The sequence below is a fragment of the Microcaecilia unicolor genome, chromosome 11, assembly GCF_901765095.1.
Source record: "Microcaecilia unicolor chromosome 11, aMicUni1.1, whole genome shotgun sequence".
In the NCBI taxonomy this organism is placed as follows: Eukaryota; Metazoa; Chordata; class Amphibia; order Gymnophiona; family Siphonopidae; genus Microcaecilia; species Microcaecilia unicolor.
Window position 1 is genome coordinate 92228473 of NC_044041.1, and position 17509 is coordinate 92245981.

At 42.6% G+C, this 17509-nt stretch overlaps 1 protein-coding gene across 2 annotated transcripts in view; it reads right to left on the reverse strand.

Moving 5' to 3' along the window:
- Positions 1–1414: 1414 nt before the first annotated feature.
- PIK3R2 (phosphoinositide-3-kinase regulatory subunit 2) overlaps positions 1415–17509 on the reverse strand; it is a 147336-nt gene continuing 131241 nt past the window's right edge. For both annotated transcript variants that reach the window (XM_030219257.1, XM_030219258.1), the window contains 7 exons: positions 14462–14642; positions 13857–13982; positions 10250–10392; positions 9948–10124; positions 7673–7744; positions 5699–5869; positions 1415–2617 (listed from right to left, as the gene is read on the reverse strand). In XM_030219257.1, the coding sequence (XP_030075117.1) occupies positions 2428–2617; positions 5699–5869; positions 7673–7744; positions 9948–10124; positions 10250–10392; positions 13857–13982; positions 14462–14642 (1060 nt within the window). In that variant the 3' untranslated portion in view covers positions 1415–2427. The remainder of the gene's footprint in view (positions 2618–5698; positions 5870–7672; positions 7745–9947; positions 10125–10249; positions 10393–13856; positions 13983–14461; positions 14643–17509) is intronic.

Below are 17509 nucleotides of genomic sequence, written 5' to 3' on the forward strand. Positions count from 1 at the left end.
TTGCCCCACAAGTGACAAGTCTGCATAGCAGAAATCCTGTGGTCACAAAATCTCATATGACAGCAGCATGCACCAGAGGCACAGGGAGATGTCCTCAGTAGGGATGTCCCAAGCAAAAGGTGAAGGTTATGAATTTTCTCTTACATCTGCAACTTATAGAGGCATGGGTGGGAGTGGAGGGGATAAAGATTAATACCGACAGGAGATACGCAAAGAGCCTCTAACCTCCTAAACAGGCAAAGTGACACAAGGAAGCTCAAACCCACAAGTTGGACCAAATCATTCTTCTGAGTCGAAGATGACCGCGATCACAAGCATCTTTGTGCAATTACATGTTCTCAATTACCACCTCCTTTCTATTATCGATTCCAGTGGTTCCCAAACCTGGTCCTGGAGGCACCGCAGCCAGTCAGGTTTTCAGGATATCCACAATGAATATTCATGAGAAATTTGCATGCTGTGGAGGTAGTGAATGCAAATCTCTCACATGAATATTCATTGTGGGTATCCTGAAAACCTGACTGGCTGGGGTGCCTCCAGGATCAGGTCTGGGAACCACTGATCTATTAACTTCCTACTTAGTAAATGATTAAAAAAATATATCTACACATCTTGAGTCATCATTAACCTTTTTCATGTCGTGCACATCAACCATTTCCAAAATAAAATGCAATTTTAAACCCTCCCTACCCCACCCCCCAACCTCACAAATAAAGGTAATCCCAGATACACTGTGGGATGGTGTTATCTAAATTTCCTTACAGGCTGATACAGCAGTTTGTGTACACATCCAGAAAGATATATACATACACATGTTTAGGGGTAATTCTATATATGGTGTTGGTTATTTGGTGTGGAAAAGTGTTCTAACAGATGCAAGGCACTGAGAAGAGGCAGAAACGGCAGATTCCTGTGAAAACACCCCCCCCATTTGTAGAATAGCGTCTAAGTGTTTCCGTGCGGATCTACAAAGGGGAGGGGCATGGGTGGGTCCCATGCATTCCCTTAAAATGAGCACAGCATTAAGGAATTTGAGGGATCCACACCCAACTTGCGTGTCGGGACATACACCTGGTTTCGGTTGGCGTAACTCCATGCGCTCCTCCCGGAACAATACACTATTCTATAAAAGGACGCCAATCCCATAACGCTCATTATAGAATACCGTTGAGCTACAAATTTTGAGCGCCGCTGATAGAATCCCCCCCCCCCCCAATGTATTTCTTAATATCAATTCTAACCATTTTAATGATGTGCCCACCAAAATTGTACATGGCTCCACCAATCCCAACGCAGCAACTAGATTAAAAAAAAACCCAAACAACTACATCTGCGTGAAAGTGAGAAGTCACCTGCCACAGCTGTGATTATGTCAAGCTTAATTTTTTTTCAGGGGGAGGGCTCATACCTTCCCCCTCCCCCAATCAAACCTTTTTATACACTATTAAAGCAACTCTAACAAGGATTAAAGCCTTACAGATCTCTGAAATGGCGCTGCCTGAACAGAAGAGATGGCTGTAACTTGTGCATGTGTATATAATATATTTAGTTTATAGAAAAATTCAATGTTTAAGATTACTGAAAAGCCATCCTCTACTCTACTCAACCGTGATTTAAAAGTACTGAGCGAAACTGTAACTAAAAGCCCATTTTCATACAGTGAAGGCCCATCAAAAGCAGCCAGCATTGGCACTGGTGGGAAAGGTGGTACCATTACACAATGATACACAAATCACAGGAATCCAATTTTATGGTGATGCAAATTCTGCCTGGCAAATCCTCCCGGGGAAGGAGCACAGCCTAGGAATGAAAAAGAAAATGCACAAGAGCTAAAAATGAATCCCCCTTCCCCCCAGTTCACATTTCCCATCTTCTAAAGATGAATTTCAGCAAAGTGCCACAAACTGGCCTGGGCCCATTCAAATTTCTTCGATAAGAGTTCCCCAGTAGGACTGCATTTTCCCTTCGGTTTTCTCATGGCAGGTAAAAGCACAGAGGGGAGGGCAGATTCAACAATTATCAGCTGAAGATTTGTTTTTCTAAACTGAGCTCCTAAGGGGTCAAACGCTTCCTTCCAAAGCAAAGAAAACCATCCCCCATTTAGGAAGATTCGAGGATAGCTTCAGTGATCTGTACAGCACATGTATTTCCCAGAAACTACCGACCCATCTTAACTCGATGGGGGAGAAGGATGGGAGGAGAGGGAGAAAACCTCTCAAAGCAGATTTTAAATATATATATGTATATATATATAAAATCACAAGTATCTCTAATGATCCTTGATGAACAGATACCACATTCATGTCCAATATGAGTACTGGAAGCTGGACACCACATAGGAACAGCTCTCCTCCCCCAGAGTTAGACTTTTTCTCCCCGAGCTCAATGCCATCTTGCTGTGCAGTACCGTGTTGCAGGCCAGGTTGCTCATCTGGCCGGCTGGGACAGGACAGGGTAGGAGAGGGTAACGTTGAGGGAGTCATTGTGCTGAACCAGGGAGACATGTTTGTAGTGAAGGACCAGGTCTTTCAGGGAAGCGTAGAGATTGTACGGTTCAGCAAAGCCATATCCTGACGCAGTCTTGTATATCATGCAGTGTTTTGTGTCACCATCGACCCTAAAGGAAGGAGGGAAAGTTATTTTTACTACTTTTGTTATCCCTGAGTTATCCCCATCTCAATCTCTCTCCCCATTCAAATCCCCCTCACTATCACTGTCAACCACCACAGTGATAGTCCTCAGATGGGGCCTACTGACCAAGGCTCCCTCCAGAAACCACATACATGTGCACCCTGCCCCCCCCCCCAGTCTGGCCAGCAAGCACTGCTACTCCTCCTCATATAAGAGGAAGGGGAGAGGGGGCTTGAGGCTGCCAACTCTAGCAGGTCCAAGGAGAAAAGGCCAGGTTTTGCAATTGCACTAGGGTGCTTTTTTTTTTCCAACTTAAAAGCTTTATTCACAACACAAAGAAAAACCATCAGAGCAACTGTTCATCGATTAGACCCCCCCCCCCCCCCCCAACCTCAACCCACTAGGGTACTTTTATAAACATCTGCTTAAATCCATGTGAATTGGAATGAACTGCAGTAACCACTTCAATGTCCTCCACACACTGACAAAAATCTTTCCCCAATTTACAGCTGCATGCACATAAATGCACACCCAATTTGAGACACACTAGGAGGAAGTTTGAAGAGCAGGTTCTGCACATTAAACGTCTTTTAAACCTCAATGTCTCTTATAAAATGACACTGGTACCTATGTACTGACAATCAGAATGTGGGCACCACAGGCGGCGTTTGGGTGGAGTTATCAGATCTTGTGTTTCCTTAATAAAATAGTGTGTGTGCCCACAGTTTACTACTACTACTACTTAACATTTCTAGAGCGCTACTAGGGTTACGCAGCGCTGTACAATTTAACAAAGAGAGACAGTCCCTGCTCAAAGAGCTTACACACACATACATGTGCCTGCTGCAGAGCATCTGTGCACTACTGGGAATGATTTTAGAAGCCTGTTTTATAACAGCACATCCAGGCATTTGCTGCTTTTATACACCACAGATCAGTACACATGCCCTCTTATAAAGTCCTGAGTTACAGGAACACAGCTCCTGAATGAACCCTTCCGAGCAAAAGTGGGCCATGTTCACTTTTTGCACTATTTCAGCTATGAACTGATTCATAGCCTCTATGGCCTAAAGACTTTGAAGAAAAATTGGGCCTATCCGTACCTACATACGTACAGATGAAAGCTGATTCAGTCACTGCTTGTTTTTTTTTTCACTAAAATGTATATCTCACAACTGAAATGTCCAATATATCCCCTTGTAACTAAGTGGATTTGGCACATTTTTGTTCAGGGTCTCAAATTATAGTGAGGGAGTGAGAGAAGTACTCAAGTCAACAATTCTCAAAAGCCCCACCAGTACCAGATGCCTGTCCCCATTTTTATAAATTAACTCAACGTCCAATTGTCAAACATGGAGAAAAAGGGAAAGGGAATGGAACTTATGTACCGCCTTTCTGTGGTTTTTCCAACTACATTCAAAGCGGTTTACATATTATATACAGGTACTTCTTTGTACCTGGGACAATGGAGGGTTAAGTGACTTGCCCAGAGTCACAAGGAGCTGCAGTGAGAATCGAACCCAGTTCCCCAGGATCAGAGTCTGCTGCACTAACCACTAGGCTACTCCTCCACTAGCAACATTCCATGTAGAAGCCTGCCCTTGCAGATCAGCAATGCAGCCGCGCAGGCTTCTATTTCTGTGAGTCTGATGTCCTGCATGTATGTGCAGGACGTCAGACTCACAGAAACAGAAGCCTGCGTGGCTGATCTGCAAGGGAAAGCTTCTACATGGAATGTTGCTAGTGGAATAGCAACATTAACATTCCATGTAGAATCTCAAATAGTAGCAACATTCCATCTAGAATCTCCAATAGGGAAAGGGAAATGGGACTTGATATACCACCTTTCTGAGGTTTTTGCAACTACATTCAAAGCGGTTTACATATATTCAGGCACTTATTTTGTACCAGGGGCAATGGAGGGTTTAGTGACTTGCCCAGAGTCACAAGGAGCTGCAGTGGGAATCAAACCCAGTTCCCCAGGATCAGAGTCCGCTGCACTAACCACTAGGCTACTCCTCCACTCTTTTTACCTGGGTGGAAGAGGTTCCTACCTGGTTTAATAGCGCCGACAGGGTTCTATTATGTATGTTTTTGTTGTAAACCGCCAAGAATGGTAGATTGTGTGGTATACACATTTTTGAAATAAATAAATAGGTGCAGATATTCAGTGGCACTTAACCAGTGTGCGCTACTGTTATTAGATCTGACCTCCTTGGCACCAATCAGATGGTGCTGGGGTGGACCTTGAAGTTGTCTGTGTACTGTCGATACTCAGTGTCAGTGCCTGGCTGACTCACCAGGCAAGCAGGACAGCATAAAAAACGGACCTAATTATACCCAGTTAGTGATCCGAGAACTGGCACTGAATAACCTAGCAGACCTGGTTAACTTCCGGTGGTCATGAAAAGCCCCAGATATTGAGTGCCAATACCTGGATAAGGCCTGGCACTGAACATCCAGGTTTTATTCAGTCTAACTGCCGCAAGCTGTATTATTGCTCTCCCACCCCCAGTACCTATCTTCTCATCTACATTTCAAGGCTGCACAATAAGACAGTCATACAATCTTGTGCATATTCACTGCGGAGATACAACTGGCTCTGGGGGGTCACCAGGATGGGTCTAGGAAAGCCTTAAACCTGGTGGTACACATACCTAAGGACAGAGGCTGAGCCAATCCTGGTTCCACCCCACTGCATGCAGGGAAATTGTTTCTTAAGGAAACTCAATAAGGAATTACAAGAACTACATCTCCCTACATGCATATCCCTTTTAACAAGCAGCTGTACAGCCATATATGCAGTATGCACCCCATTAAATATAGCATTTAACAGTGCATATTAGTTAGGTTATGGTCAAAAATAATTTTGCTTAACATGAATTACTTCTAGCACAAACAATTCCAGGAGCTTCAATTTTACTCTACCTATCAGACTGCTTTGGTGATATCACTGACCATCATGCATGTTTTCTATCCTCTCGACCATTCAACAATTTCCGTCCCACCCCACCCATGTGACTTCCTGTGAAACAGAAAAAGATGTTCCGTAGGTGCAAACACTCACACAACTGAGCAAGCGTAGCGGCCCTTCTGGCTGCTCTCCCGGATCAGGAAGGTCCCGTCACGCTTTCCGCACAACATCTCCTCAGCCTGCACACGGTTCATGTTGCCCACATACCATGTCCGCTCCTCCTGGTGGGGCAGGTCTTCTTCATCGTCCATCATGGAGTACTGACTGAAAGTAGGATAAAAGAGGAAAATGGTAGAACTTAGAAACTTTGAGGAGATGGCACAAAAACTAGAAAGTCCCTCTATTCAACAGTGATTTTATACCCACATTAAATCTTAAAAAAAAACCCAAAACGTTTCTCTTTATTGCACGGATCCCCTTTATTTTCAAGAGGAAACATATGCAGATGGAGATATATATATATAACAAATAAGGGCTGCATTTCAATTAAAATTTTTAATCATCATTAACTGCATAATAAAAGATTTTTTAAAAATAAAAATTGTACTATAAATTCCTCATGTGTATGTACAGAGCGAGGAAGATGGGTCTCCCTTCAGATAGGGCCTGTCAGAAATGTTTATACAAAGCATCAGGAACTTGACATTATATCTGGGATTGCCCTGGTATTCAGGCTTTTTGGAGAACATTATGGACACATTTGAGTCGCATGCATCATCGAACCTAGGATGCAACTCCACAACTTTGCCTTTTGGATGATATGTCCACGATCGAGGAGGGTACTCAAGTTTCCAGTTTATTTCTTCGTAAAGCAACTCATTGGCAAGCGCTATTGCTTCAACAGATTCACACTGACCCGCCTATTCTTCTTCAGTGGCATAATCAGATGCACAAACTTCTTAATATGGAGCGATTGTCGCTAGATCTCAAAGGTCGTAAAGCTAAGAAGCACTTCCTTTGAATTTGGATACCTTATTTAACAATACTGAGTGCCCATATGTGGTCTGTCTTCTTGAATACTTCCAACTAATGTTGGGGTGTTAGGTTCCTTAAATCCGGGAGGTGTTAGGATCCTTGAATCCGGGATTAAACTTGGCAGAGACTATATAATGATATGGGACACTACGCAGGGGTTGGGGTGAGAATGGGGGGGGGGGGGGGGAGGTAAGTTTATTGCTATTATACTTTTGCTAGCTGAATCTGTTTCATGATATGTTATATACCAATAAATATATTTCACCATAAAAGATATTTATTTTATTTTATTTCCCACTGCAGCTCCTTGTGACTCTGGGCAAGTCACTTAACCCTCCATTGCTTCAGGTACAAAATAAGTACCTGTATATAATATGTAAACTGCTTTGACTGTAACCATAGAAAGATGGTATCAAATCCCATCCTCCTTCTGTTCCCTAAAGGACTGAATCTCGCTCACTCTCACCACCACATTTAACATCTCTTCCTTTCTCTTTCTTCCTTCCCTCTTCCCCCATGCCCATTATCTCTCTCTCTTTCCTGGGGTCCCATTATCTTTCTCTTCCTTTCCTCCCTCCCTCCCTCCTTCCCCTCCACTCCCGTAAAGCAGAATGGGAGAAGGGGGTGATGTTGAATCACAGGCAGGGGAAAAATGCCAGATCGTGCTGAGGACAGGAGTTGGGAGTGGAGGAGAGTAGAAGAGATGTTTGGAGGAGACGGAGCTGCAATGTGAATTATTTTCTTTAAATTGCGATTAATAATTAATCACAGAGTTAACTGCAATTAACTTGCAACCCTATCTATTTATCTAGACAGATATCTATCACACACACAGAGCATAATTTGAGGGAACAGCCTGGAACACAATTCTGCCACTTCAATTCAAGGCGCCAAAGCAGCCTGTAGGGAAGGAGAGGGGGTGAGCCTGGAACATAGCAAAAAATAGTCAGTCACTTTTCCTAATTCAGGCTCACTTGCTGCTGTCCTGCTCCTACCATTGCCTGCACAGTCCCACTTCAATTTGCTTTTTCTTTATAGAGGACAATATATATTTTAATTCAGTACAGATCTCCCACAGATTAGAAAACTTACTCCTCTGTTTCATTCTGTATGCCCAGCCATTCATTGATCTTCTTCTGACGAGCACCTTTCTGTGTCAGCCACCTGAAAAAAGGAACGAACGCTGCCATTAAAGCTTGTCTTAGACATGTTGGGGGGGGGGGGGGGAGGGAGTTTGCCATTATAACAGCAGCCTTTCCTTTAGCACAACCTGATGTATGCTATGTGGACATCTGTCACAATCAAGCCGGCTGACAGGGTCAGTGGGGAGAAGTGAAATTTCAACCCTGGCTTCTCTGTTCTCAGCCCACTGCTCTAACTACTAATATACTTTCCAGAGTTAGTGGTGAGGTGGAAGAGAACAGGAATAAACACAATAAGGCTGGTTTAGGCTAATAACCAATCAAGGCTTCTTCCAAGGAGGGAAGTGATAGCTTGTTTTTCTCTAAAGGAGGCTGAAACCATAAGTACAGCCCATTTCTCCCAGTTCATTACAATTTTTTCTCTGTACCAACCCTTAAAGCCCCAACCTCCCCTTCCAAATTTTCCAGCAACTACACAGTAGCATGCCACCCCATTACAATATTTTACCCTCCCCATATCTTGGGACTCACTCAACCACTCACTCCCAGGATTGGTCATGAGCAAAAACTGTACATACGGGTTCCAGGTTGCCACAATGTGCTGGGTAAGAACCCCTCCCCCCCCCCACAATGAATTTCTCCATCTGTAGCATACAATCAGGCATATTTTCAAAGCACTTAGCCTTCCAAAGTTCCATAGAAACCTATGGAACTTTGGAAGGCTAAGTGCTTTGAAAATATGCCTCAATGTAAGCTATTCCTCTACTGCAAAAAGGCTCAGCCCTTGTCCTCCACCCAACACTCCAGAAATCACTTTCCTAGCCATGAACAAGGCTTTACAGATAAAGAACTTCTGGATTTCTCTAACTTCCAACCATTTCTCTACATTACTACTACTACTACTATTTAGCATTTTTATAGCGCTACAAGGCGTACGCAGCGCTGCACAAACATAGAAGAAAGACAGTCCCTGCTCAAAGAGCTTACAATCTAATAGACAAAAAATAAAGTAAGCAAATCAAATCAATTAATGTGTACAGGAAGGAAGAGAGGAGGGTAGGTGGAGGCGAGTGGTTACAAGTCAAAAGCAATGTTAAAGAGGTGGGCTTTCAATCTAGATTTTAAAATGGTCACGGATGGGGCAAGATGTAGGGGCTCAGGAAGTCTAGGTACAAGGTCCCTGCAGATCGCAAGGCTTCGTTCTGTTTCTGTGAGTCTGACGTCCTGCACGTTGTACGCGCAGGACGTCAGAAACAGAACAAAGGAAGAAGAGGACCTCGGCTGACGGGGGTTGGGATCCCCCGCCAGCAAAGGTAGGCGACGGCGGGTGGGCGGGGTTGAGAGGGTCGTTGGCGGAGGGTCAAAGTTGTTGGTGGTGGTGCTGGCTGCGGCGGGGGGTGTCGGCAATGGCACCGGGGGGGGGGGGGGGAGCTAAAATTTGCGCCCTCACCTCGGGCTCTGGACCCCCCCTCCTGCCAAAGTCTGGCTACGCCCCTGCTACAATGTAACATTCCAATGCATATACTATCATTCAGATGTCTAAGCAGGCACACCCATTATAGATCCAGCAGCCCCATGCACCCCATCCCCAAGACCTCTGGAATCTCTTCACTGCATTCCAGCACACTTGCCACCACCCTGTAGACCAGCTGCCAGTAGTCCTGCTTCTAAACACAGCGTGGTAAGAACTACGGTATATAGAGCCATTTTGTGAAATCCATCATTGTAAATATCTGCCAGTGACACCTTCCTGTTCATCATTGTAATTTGGAACATTTTTATTGACAGTAGAATTCAACAAAGAAACCACAAAGTGAAGCGCATAAGAACCATCACCCATTTTTCATATAAAGTCTAAACTTTCTCCCCTCCCCAAAACAGTATCAACCAACATGTCTCCAGTTTTATTAAAGATCCTTAACACCTCCAGGTGATATACACTGTCCATCATTGTAAACATGAAGGTTCTACCCGTCAATACAAATCAGGCAGGAAAAGTTTGAAAAGAATCTGTTCAACTCCCTCCTCCCCCCAATTTGAACAGCTGGTGATTCTGGAACACAAGTTCCCTTACACTGGATAACAAACAGGCCAGGATTGGAAAGAAAATCTTAAAATCCTCTGGTTTGGGAAGTACGCCCAGCTAGGCCTCGAACCACCAACACCACAAAACAGAAGGACCCAGAGATGCTTCAAGAAGGTAGAAGGTATGGGAAAATACGTACACGAGATACTGGTCGCGGATTTTGCGCAGCTGCATCAAGTCTGGCTTAAGGCTGTTCATCCGCTTGTCAATTTCTCGGTTGTCGGAGGCCTGTTTCTTCAGGTCTTGCTCCAGCTTCAGTTTGCTGTCGTGGATTTCAGCGATCCGGAACTTCAGCTTCTCCGAGTTCATCAGTATTCTAACCAAGGCCAGAAAAAGAAAAGCAAAGAATTATGAAGAGAAATGTACACATTTGCACCCTGAGGAGCCGACAGAAACGAGCATCCAAGCACAGACGGATCAACTTAGCATGTTGTGCCTTACCGCTGTATCTCTTTGTCATTGCCCTCCCGCTTGAATTTTTCAATGTATTCCTTGCTGCATTTCTCCTGTGTCTCACACTGCTCCTCAAAGATCTTGATGGTTTCATTGAAAGCCTCGACTGCTGTTCGTTTCATCTGCAGCTCCTGGAAGAGTGAAGGAAGCGGATTACAACACGACGTTCGGAAGGACGATGTTAGCTAAGCCAGACTGACCAAATCCCACTACCTGCTATGCAATCACAAATTTAATTCATCTGCCATATTTACATTTCCCTTCCCTCCTAACATTTTCATATTTAGGTGGATTCAACCAAAATCAACCTTTAAATACAATACCCTGAAATAATAGCTAAAATGTTTTTCAAAATCAGCACTTCAATCCAATGCTTTGAGAAAAAGCCAAGTTCTTAATTTCTTACAAAAACATAACTATTCCTGCTCCATATGCAATTCCAAGGGCAAAGAATTTCACAACACAGGACCCACAATAACAAAATGCCAAATTCATAGTACAAGGACATTTGGATGATCTTACAGCCAAGTGAGCCAACAATTTTGCCGATTTGCAGCTTTTTGGATCTAGTGGAGACATCAATAATTAATCTATGGACAAATGGACTAAGCTAAGAGTTATGAATTTTGCAGATTTCTGCATGTGATCAAATGGACTATCCTTATTGGGCACATGGACAATTGGATCAACCACCTCAGGCGTGAGATGCCAAATAAGATGGTTGACTAGAATGAAACCTCTAAATATAATCATTCAAAACCTTGAAATCAATTCTCCATTTAATGGGGAGGAAATGGAGAACATGCAAAGTAGGTGTACAATGTTTATATTTGTGCATCTCTTAAAAAATATATTTATATCACAAAATATTTCTAAAAATGAGCACTAGGTGGATTACAATTTAAAACAAAGAACATACAAAAAACCCCAAAAACCTTGTTAACAAAACCAGCCATATGGTCTGGTATAAACCCATTGGTAAGAAATAAAATAAAAAATAAAACAAAATACCTCCGTGTATTTCATCACAACTGAAGACAATTATTTCTAGAAAGGCTGTGATCAAGAACATTATGGCCAATGAACATACACACAGCATTTTAATCCAAGAATGGATGCAACTGTCTTATTTATCTAACTACAGAAAGCTGAATATATTGCCGTCATTATTTGCTTTTCAAAGTCAAATGGCCATTCAAGCATACCCCAAGGCTCTTCATCATTTCTTTTGGACATACTTTTGTCCCTCCAATTTCAGGCTTGTCCATAACCAAACCATATCACCTCCATCTTTGTAGGGTTCAATTTTAAAATGATGTACTTTGTTATTTCAGTTCTAGATCCATTCATTTAATTCCTTTACCACCACTCCCTGGTCCCCCCTCCTCCCACTGCCAAGGTCACGGTGGTGGTAGTGGGGGGGGGGGGGGGGGGGGGGTAAGTAAGTCTAACTGGGTGCCTAGGATCTATTAAAGAATCCAGCATAACCTGTTATTGGAGCATCTAACATTTATGTGCATGCATTTTCACCAGCCATAGAGCTGGCTTAAATGTGGCTGCCTAAATGCAACAGGGACATAGGTAACAGTTAGGTATTTACAGAATAGCGCTTAGGCAATATGCTAATATACACACACGCATAAGGACGCACCTATGCTAGTATTCTCAACATTTACACACGTGAAGGGCACATACATGTAAACGTTAGTGTCCAGTTTATAGAACTGCCCTTCAGGTGGCTCTTACATCATTCTTTAATCTCACCATTCCGCATCTGTCCTTCCTTCCTACTGTAAGTCACAAGTGCAAAGGGGTCTGTAGACCTAATTCTGTGGTATTCACTCCCTGTCAAGAGCTGCCAACGGGACAGGTTTTTAGGATATCATTAACATATGCAAATCTCTCTTGTGCACATTCCCATTAGGGATATTCTAAAAACCTGACCTGTGGAAGCCCTCAAAGACTAGGGCTGAAAGGTCCTGACCTAGTTTACTCACTGGAGAAGTACAATTCAGTTGGAAAAGCAGGGAAGCCAGCCAACCCTATTACTTTCCACATTCCACATCCATGTCTGTATGTAAAGAGACACTTTATATCAGTCTGTCTTTTACCAGTGGTTTGGGGGCGGGGGAGGATGCGAGACATGCGTGGATCTGTAAGGAGTATAGCCCCTACCACAACTTAATGTGTGTATCACAGGCCTTAATTTGACCAATGAGGAAAAACTAAAGCAGAAGAGACCTCTCTTGAAAAAAAACAAACTAAACAACAACTCGGATCTTCTATAACAAAGACCTGTACTACATTTCATCAGCCAAGGATCTGTGCAATGTATGACAACCCTGAAAAAAGGGGAATTCCATTCTATTCTAGAGTATCTGGAGCTGATGTGGAGAGCACCCCTGTGATTGGGTACATAACATCAACAAATCAACCAGCCAATCATATGCTGTGCTATTATTACTGGAAGGACATGACTAACAGCATATAAAGCTATGCAAGGATTCAGCCAAGATTTCCATCTCCAGCCACTGTTTTACCTCGACTCTAACCATCATAGAAAAGAAGACTATTGACAACTACAGGTCGTATGTTTTAAGTTCTGTGATCACACTTACATGTGGGTTGGGTTTAACCAGAAATTGGAGTGTGTGTTAAATCAAGGGCACAGAACTATTTTTCATTAGCCATTAAGTATTATTATTAGGAATTAAAAAGAATTAATATTAGAGATTCTCAGAAATTGTCCTAGAAATCTTGTATGCTGCTTGCTAGTGCTTTGCTAAATAAACTATCCCTTTTTAAAAATACATATATACTTTTAATATACTTCTGATGGTCCATATTTCTCAACAGTAACTAAGAAGAAATTTTGGGCTTTGGGATCCGTGATCAGATGCACCTTCTCCCTAGACAGTGCTATCATCTGCACACCTGTTTGTACACATTTTGTGTCAACTGATTTCTCTCACAGAAGTCTTTTGTACAGTCGCTCAAAAGCAGCACCAAACAAGCTTGCCTTCGTGATATGGCTCTGTGCTAGAGTAAAAAATACTTAGATGCTAAAGTGTTCAAAGAAATGTACAATACAAGCGCAGTTAAAAGACCCATAGGCTGTCCAGTTTCACACATGGTAGAATGAAATAGATGTCAGGTGACCTCTGGATCTCCCTTGTGGATAGGGATCCTCTGCAATCATAGTAACATAGTAAATGACGGCAGATAAAGACCTGTACAATCCATCCAGTCTGCCCAAGGTTTTCCTGAATTCTGTTTGGTTTCTGTCTTTACCAGCTCCAATGGGAAGCAGCTCTATGAGGGGTTTTGGTGGTTGCCTACCATACCTACCTGAAGCCACCGAGACCCTTGGTGCTAATGTGTTTTGAACAGTTTGGACAAGTCCCTCTGTGGTGCATGGTCGGGGAGGTGGAGAAATACACTTAGAGGAACTGGAGGGATGGGAGTTGTGAACATGGGGAACACCACTACAGCTGATGAACAGGAACCAATACTAGAGGGTAACCCTAACACTTAAAGGATCAGCCAGCAGCAGTCATAACAAGCATTTAACAAGAAGAGAAGTGACCAATGGTACCTGCAACGTTCTTGTGTATTCATCATACAATATATCATATTCACGATTTTTCTCCTGGTACTGCTGGTGGTAAACCTTTAATTGTTCCCCCACTGCCTCTATGCTGTTCTCCTTCACAATCTGGTCCTATAGAGAGAGAGAGAAAAAAAAACATTTTGACAAATCAAATATTTAAAGGTACTGCTTTCCATTTTCAAACAATTTAGATCCCTTAAAAGTTGACAGGAGTCAAGCACCTAGATTTAGGCTAAGAAATGAGTGGCTACAGGGCCGGGAAAATAAGTTAGATATTCAACACTGATTTCCAACACTGACGATCAGATAAATGAACAGGCCTAAATTCAGACTCTAAGTTTGACAAAGTTTCAGCCTAAAACTTACACACCTAAAAAGAGGACAACTAAGCCAAGAGCTCCATGTCTTTAGAACATCAGACTCTACTTAAAGATGAAGAGAACACACACATGCGTAACACTTCAGGTACCATCTTGAGCTCTGTCTGAAGCCTGCATTAAAATTGTGGAACCAAAAAAACCCAACCGCTCCAATATGGCAGGAGATAGTTTCTTTCAGCAATCCCCATTCCCCATCTGTACCGGTCTTACCTGCTGGTACTTGGATATGGGGTAGAGAAGTTTGGTGTCCAGTTTGGCATTATACTGGGCCAAAGACTCATGCCGGTAATGGTTAATCAGCTCTACAACCGAGGTGAAGGTCAGCGGTTCGGAAAATCCATAACATTCATCACGATGGAAAATCTTGATCAGTTTGTTGTTGCCGCCCTTCCTATTGGTCATTAAAGGGTTGGGGGGAGAGAAAAGAAACCAAAAACCACATCACCACAAGAGACATTGAAGAACACAAACTGTGATGGCAACAGTTATTTGGCCCACTTATATGGTGTTAACGGATTTAAATGACCAAAAATCACACACCACTACATGACGAGTCTTGGAGGGAAGCAATATCTTTTACTGCCCCATCCAAAACTTGGCCAAAAATGCCTCATGGATTCCATCTTCAGATCTCAGTAGGATATAACTTGGCCAGGTGGTGGCACATGGTTTAACAACCTACACTCTGAATGGGTTTAATGGGACAATCCAAACAGATTCTGCCAAGGGAAATCTTGCCTCACCAATTTGCTACTTTTTTTTGAAGGCATGATCAAACATGTGAATAAAGGTGAGTCAGTTGATGTAATGTAACCAGATTTTCAGAACGTTTTTGACAAAATCCTTCATGAAACAACCCTGAGAAAATTAAAAAGCCATGGGATATGAGACAATGTTTTGTTGCGGATTGGAACCTATTAAAAAAAAAAAGATAGAAAACAAGAGTACGATTAAACAGTCAATCCTCTACATGGAAGAGTGTGAATAGAGAAATGCCACAGGGATCTATATTGGGATCGGTGCTTTTTAACATTTATAAATGATCTGGAAACAGGAACAATGAATAAGGTGAGCCCGAATGCGATTTAGCATTCCATGTCAAGTGGTCCGGTGGTCCCTGCGTGACCATCACGGATTTCGATGAAATTTTCTGTGAACATTCATACATGTCCCCAATGAACATTGGTAAAGTTTTACGTTCGCCGATGCAATACTTGCTGAGATATAGTAATCTGTTTGACCCCATACTGCAGCCTTCGCGCACGGACCACCAGACCACTTGACATGGAATGACGATAGTTTTGTGAGAAATTGCATTAGGTCCTTGGAAGACTGGGCATCCAAATGGCAAATGAAATTTAATGTACACAAGTGCAAATTGTATGTAACAAGAATAACTCAAATGATAGCAACAGAATGCTATAATTAGGAATCACCACGGATGAAAACGATTTAAGTGTCATTGTGGACAATACTCATCTTCTCAGTGTGCAGTGTCGGTCAAAAATGTAAACAGAATTGAAGCACAGGTGCTGCCATCTGAGCGCCTATATACACTGATGCCAGACTTTTGGGCACCCAAATGGCAGCAACTAAAAAACCTTGTTCTATTTTTTATATATCCAAGCATTAAACACTTGTACAGAAATGTAATACGGTGTGCTGAAATTAAAAAGAAAGGAGACTTCGATTTTGGGACTGGGACAGGAAGGGAAGCTTACAGACTTTCTGGGGAATGGTAGTCACATGCCACAAATTGTGGTTTGGGCCTTGTCAGCCACAGGACCATGTTGAGACTTTTCATAGAATTAAAGTGACTTTACCTGACCCTGTGAAGTAATAATAGGCTTCAGGATTAACGGAATAAAGTGCTTGCCTTGTCTGGCTGTATTATCTTGAAGGCCCGATCTCATCCCTTGCTCAAAGAATCACAGAGAGATATAGATTGCGGAACCCCTGCCTTTAATTGGTGGTCATGACTATGGTGGTAATAAGAACACAAGTCTCCTATAGCTGAAGTTGTACTTCTTTTGGATAAGGGGAAGAGGTGGAAGAGGCTTTTATTGTATTACTTTTGTGGTTATAGTGGTAAATGAATAATATGGGAGGCTAAGGGAACGAAAATGTTTTGTATTTATAGAATATGTTACACGTCACTGCTGTTCTGCTTTATTTTCAATAAAACTGTTTAAACATTTTTAAAAAAGGAGAAAAAAAATTAGATGAGAAATCCATAAGTCCACAATTATAGGATCCAAGATTAAGACATAGAAGGTATTTAAATAAGCAAAACTAAATAAGAAGAACGACCAGGTAAATACTATAAACAATTCATCTGTGCACCTAAAGAACATATTCAACAGCCATTGTTTATCAGGGGATACAGCAAGAGTGGCAATCAGAGCAGAACTAGTGAATCTCAGTTATTAGATGACTCTAAAATAGCTGAAACATCCAAAGGTTCATCAATATCTTGTGAAGCTTCTACTTTCTTTCAGAACGTTTCATTACAGGCAAATAATATACATGAGTAAAAGGTGGAACTTTATCCTCCAGAATCTGCAGCACTTCCACTGAATATTTTTTCATCATTTCCCTAGGCGCCAGTACAGAACACCGCGGAAAATTTAAAAACAGCAAATTATCACTCCTTGCCAAGTTCTCCAGCACTTCATTTTTTCTTCTCAAATTAGTTAGGTTGGTTATTCAAGTCACTTGGACATCTTTCAGCTCTCTCTCATTAGTTAGAGGTCACCCTTCCATAGATTGAAACGTTCCGAGACAACACAGATTTCCCCAAGTCTACTAGAGTCTTCCATATTACCTTAAGGGTAAATTCAGAGGGGGTCACAGTCAAGAAAGAGGGCTTCATCTCTAATGAATCAAGTTCAAAGGAATGCTCACCTAATCCTGCTTCTGACAACTGCTCAGGCTGCAGAGCCTCGCCACATGATTGAGTCTCACCAAGGTACTCACTGTCTCTCCGGAAATATGTTGTTTCTCCTCCCAGAGAGTAGTGTCACTGCTCTCTCCAAAGAAGAGCACTTGCAACAGCTGATCTGACAGAGCTGGTGCCACAGGCTGAGGAGGTGGCAGTCTAGAATCCGGGCTGAGGGCGACATTCAGAGCGGGAGTAGCCGAACCTCCACTTGTCATAAACTCCCCAAGTAGGCTCTCAGTGTTCTTTGAGGATGTTGCTGTTTCAGCACTGAACTTCATCATACATTTCTCAATAGGACCTGGCACTGTGAAGCTACT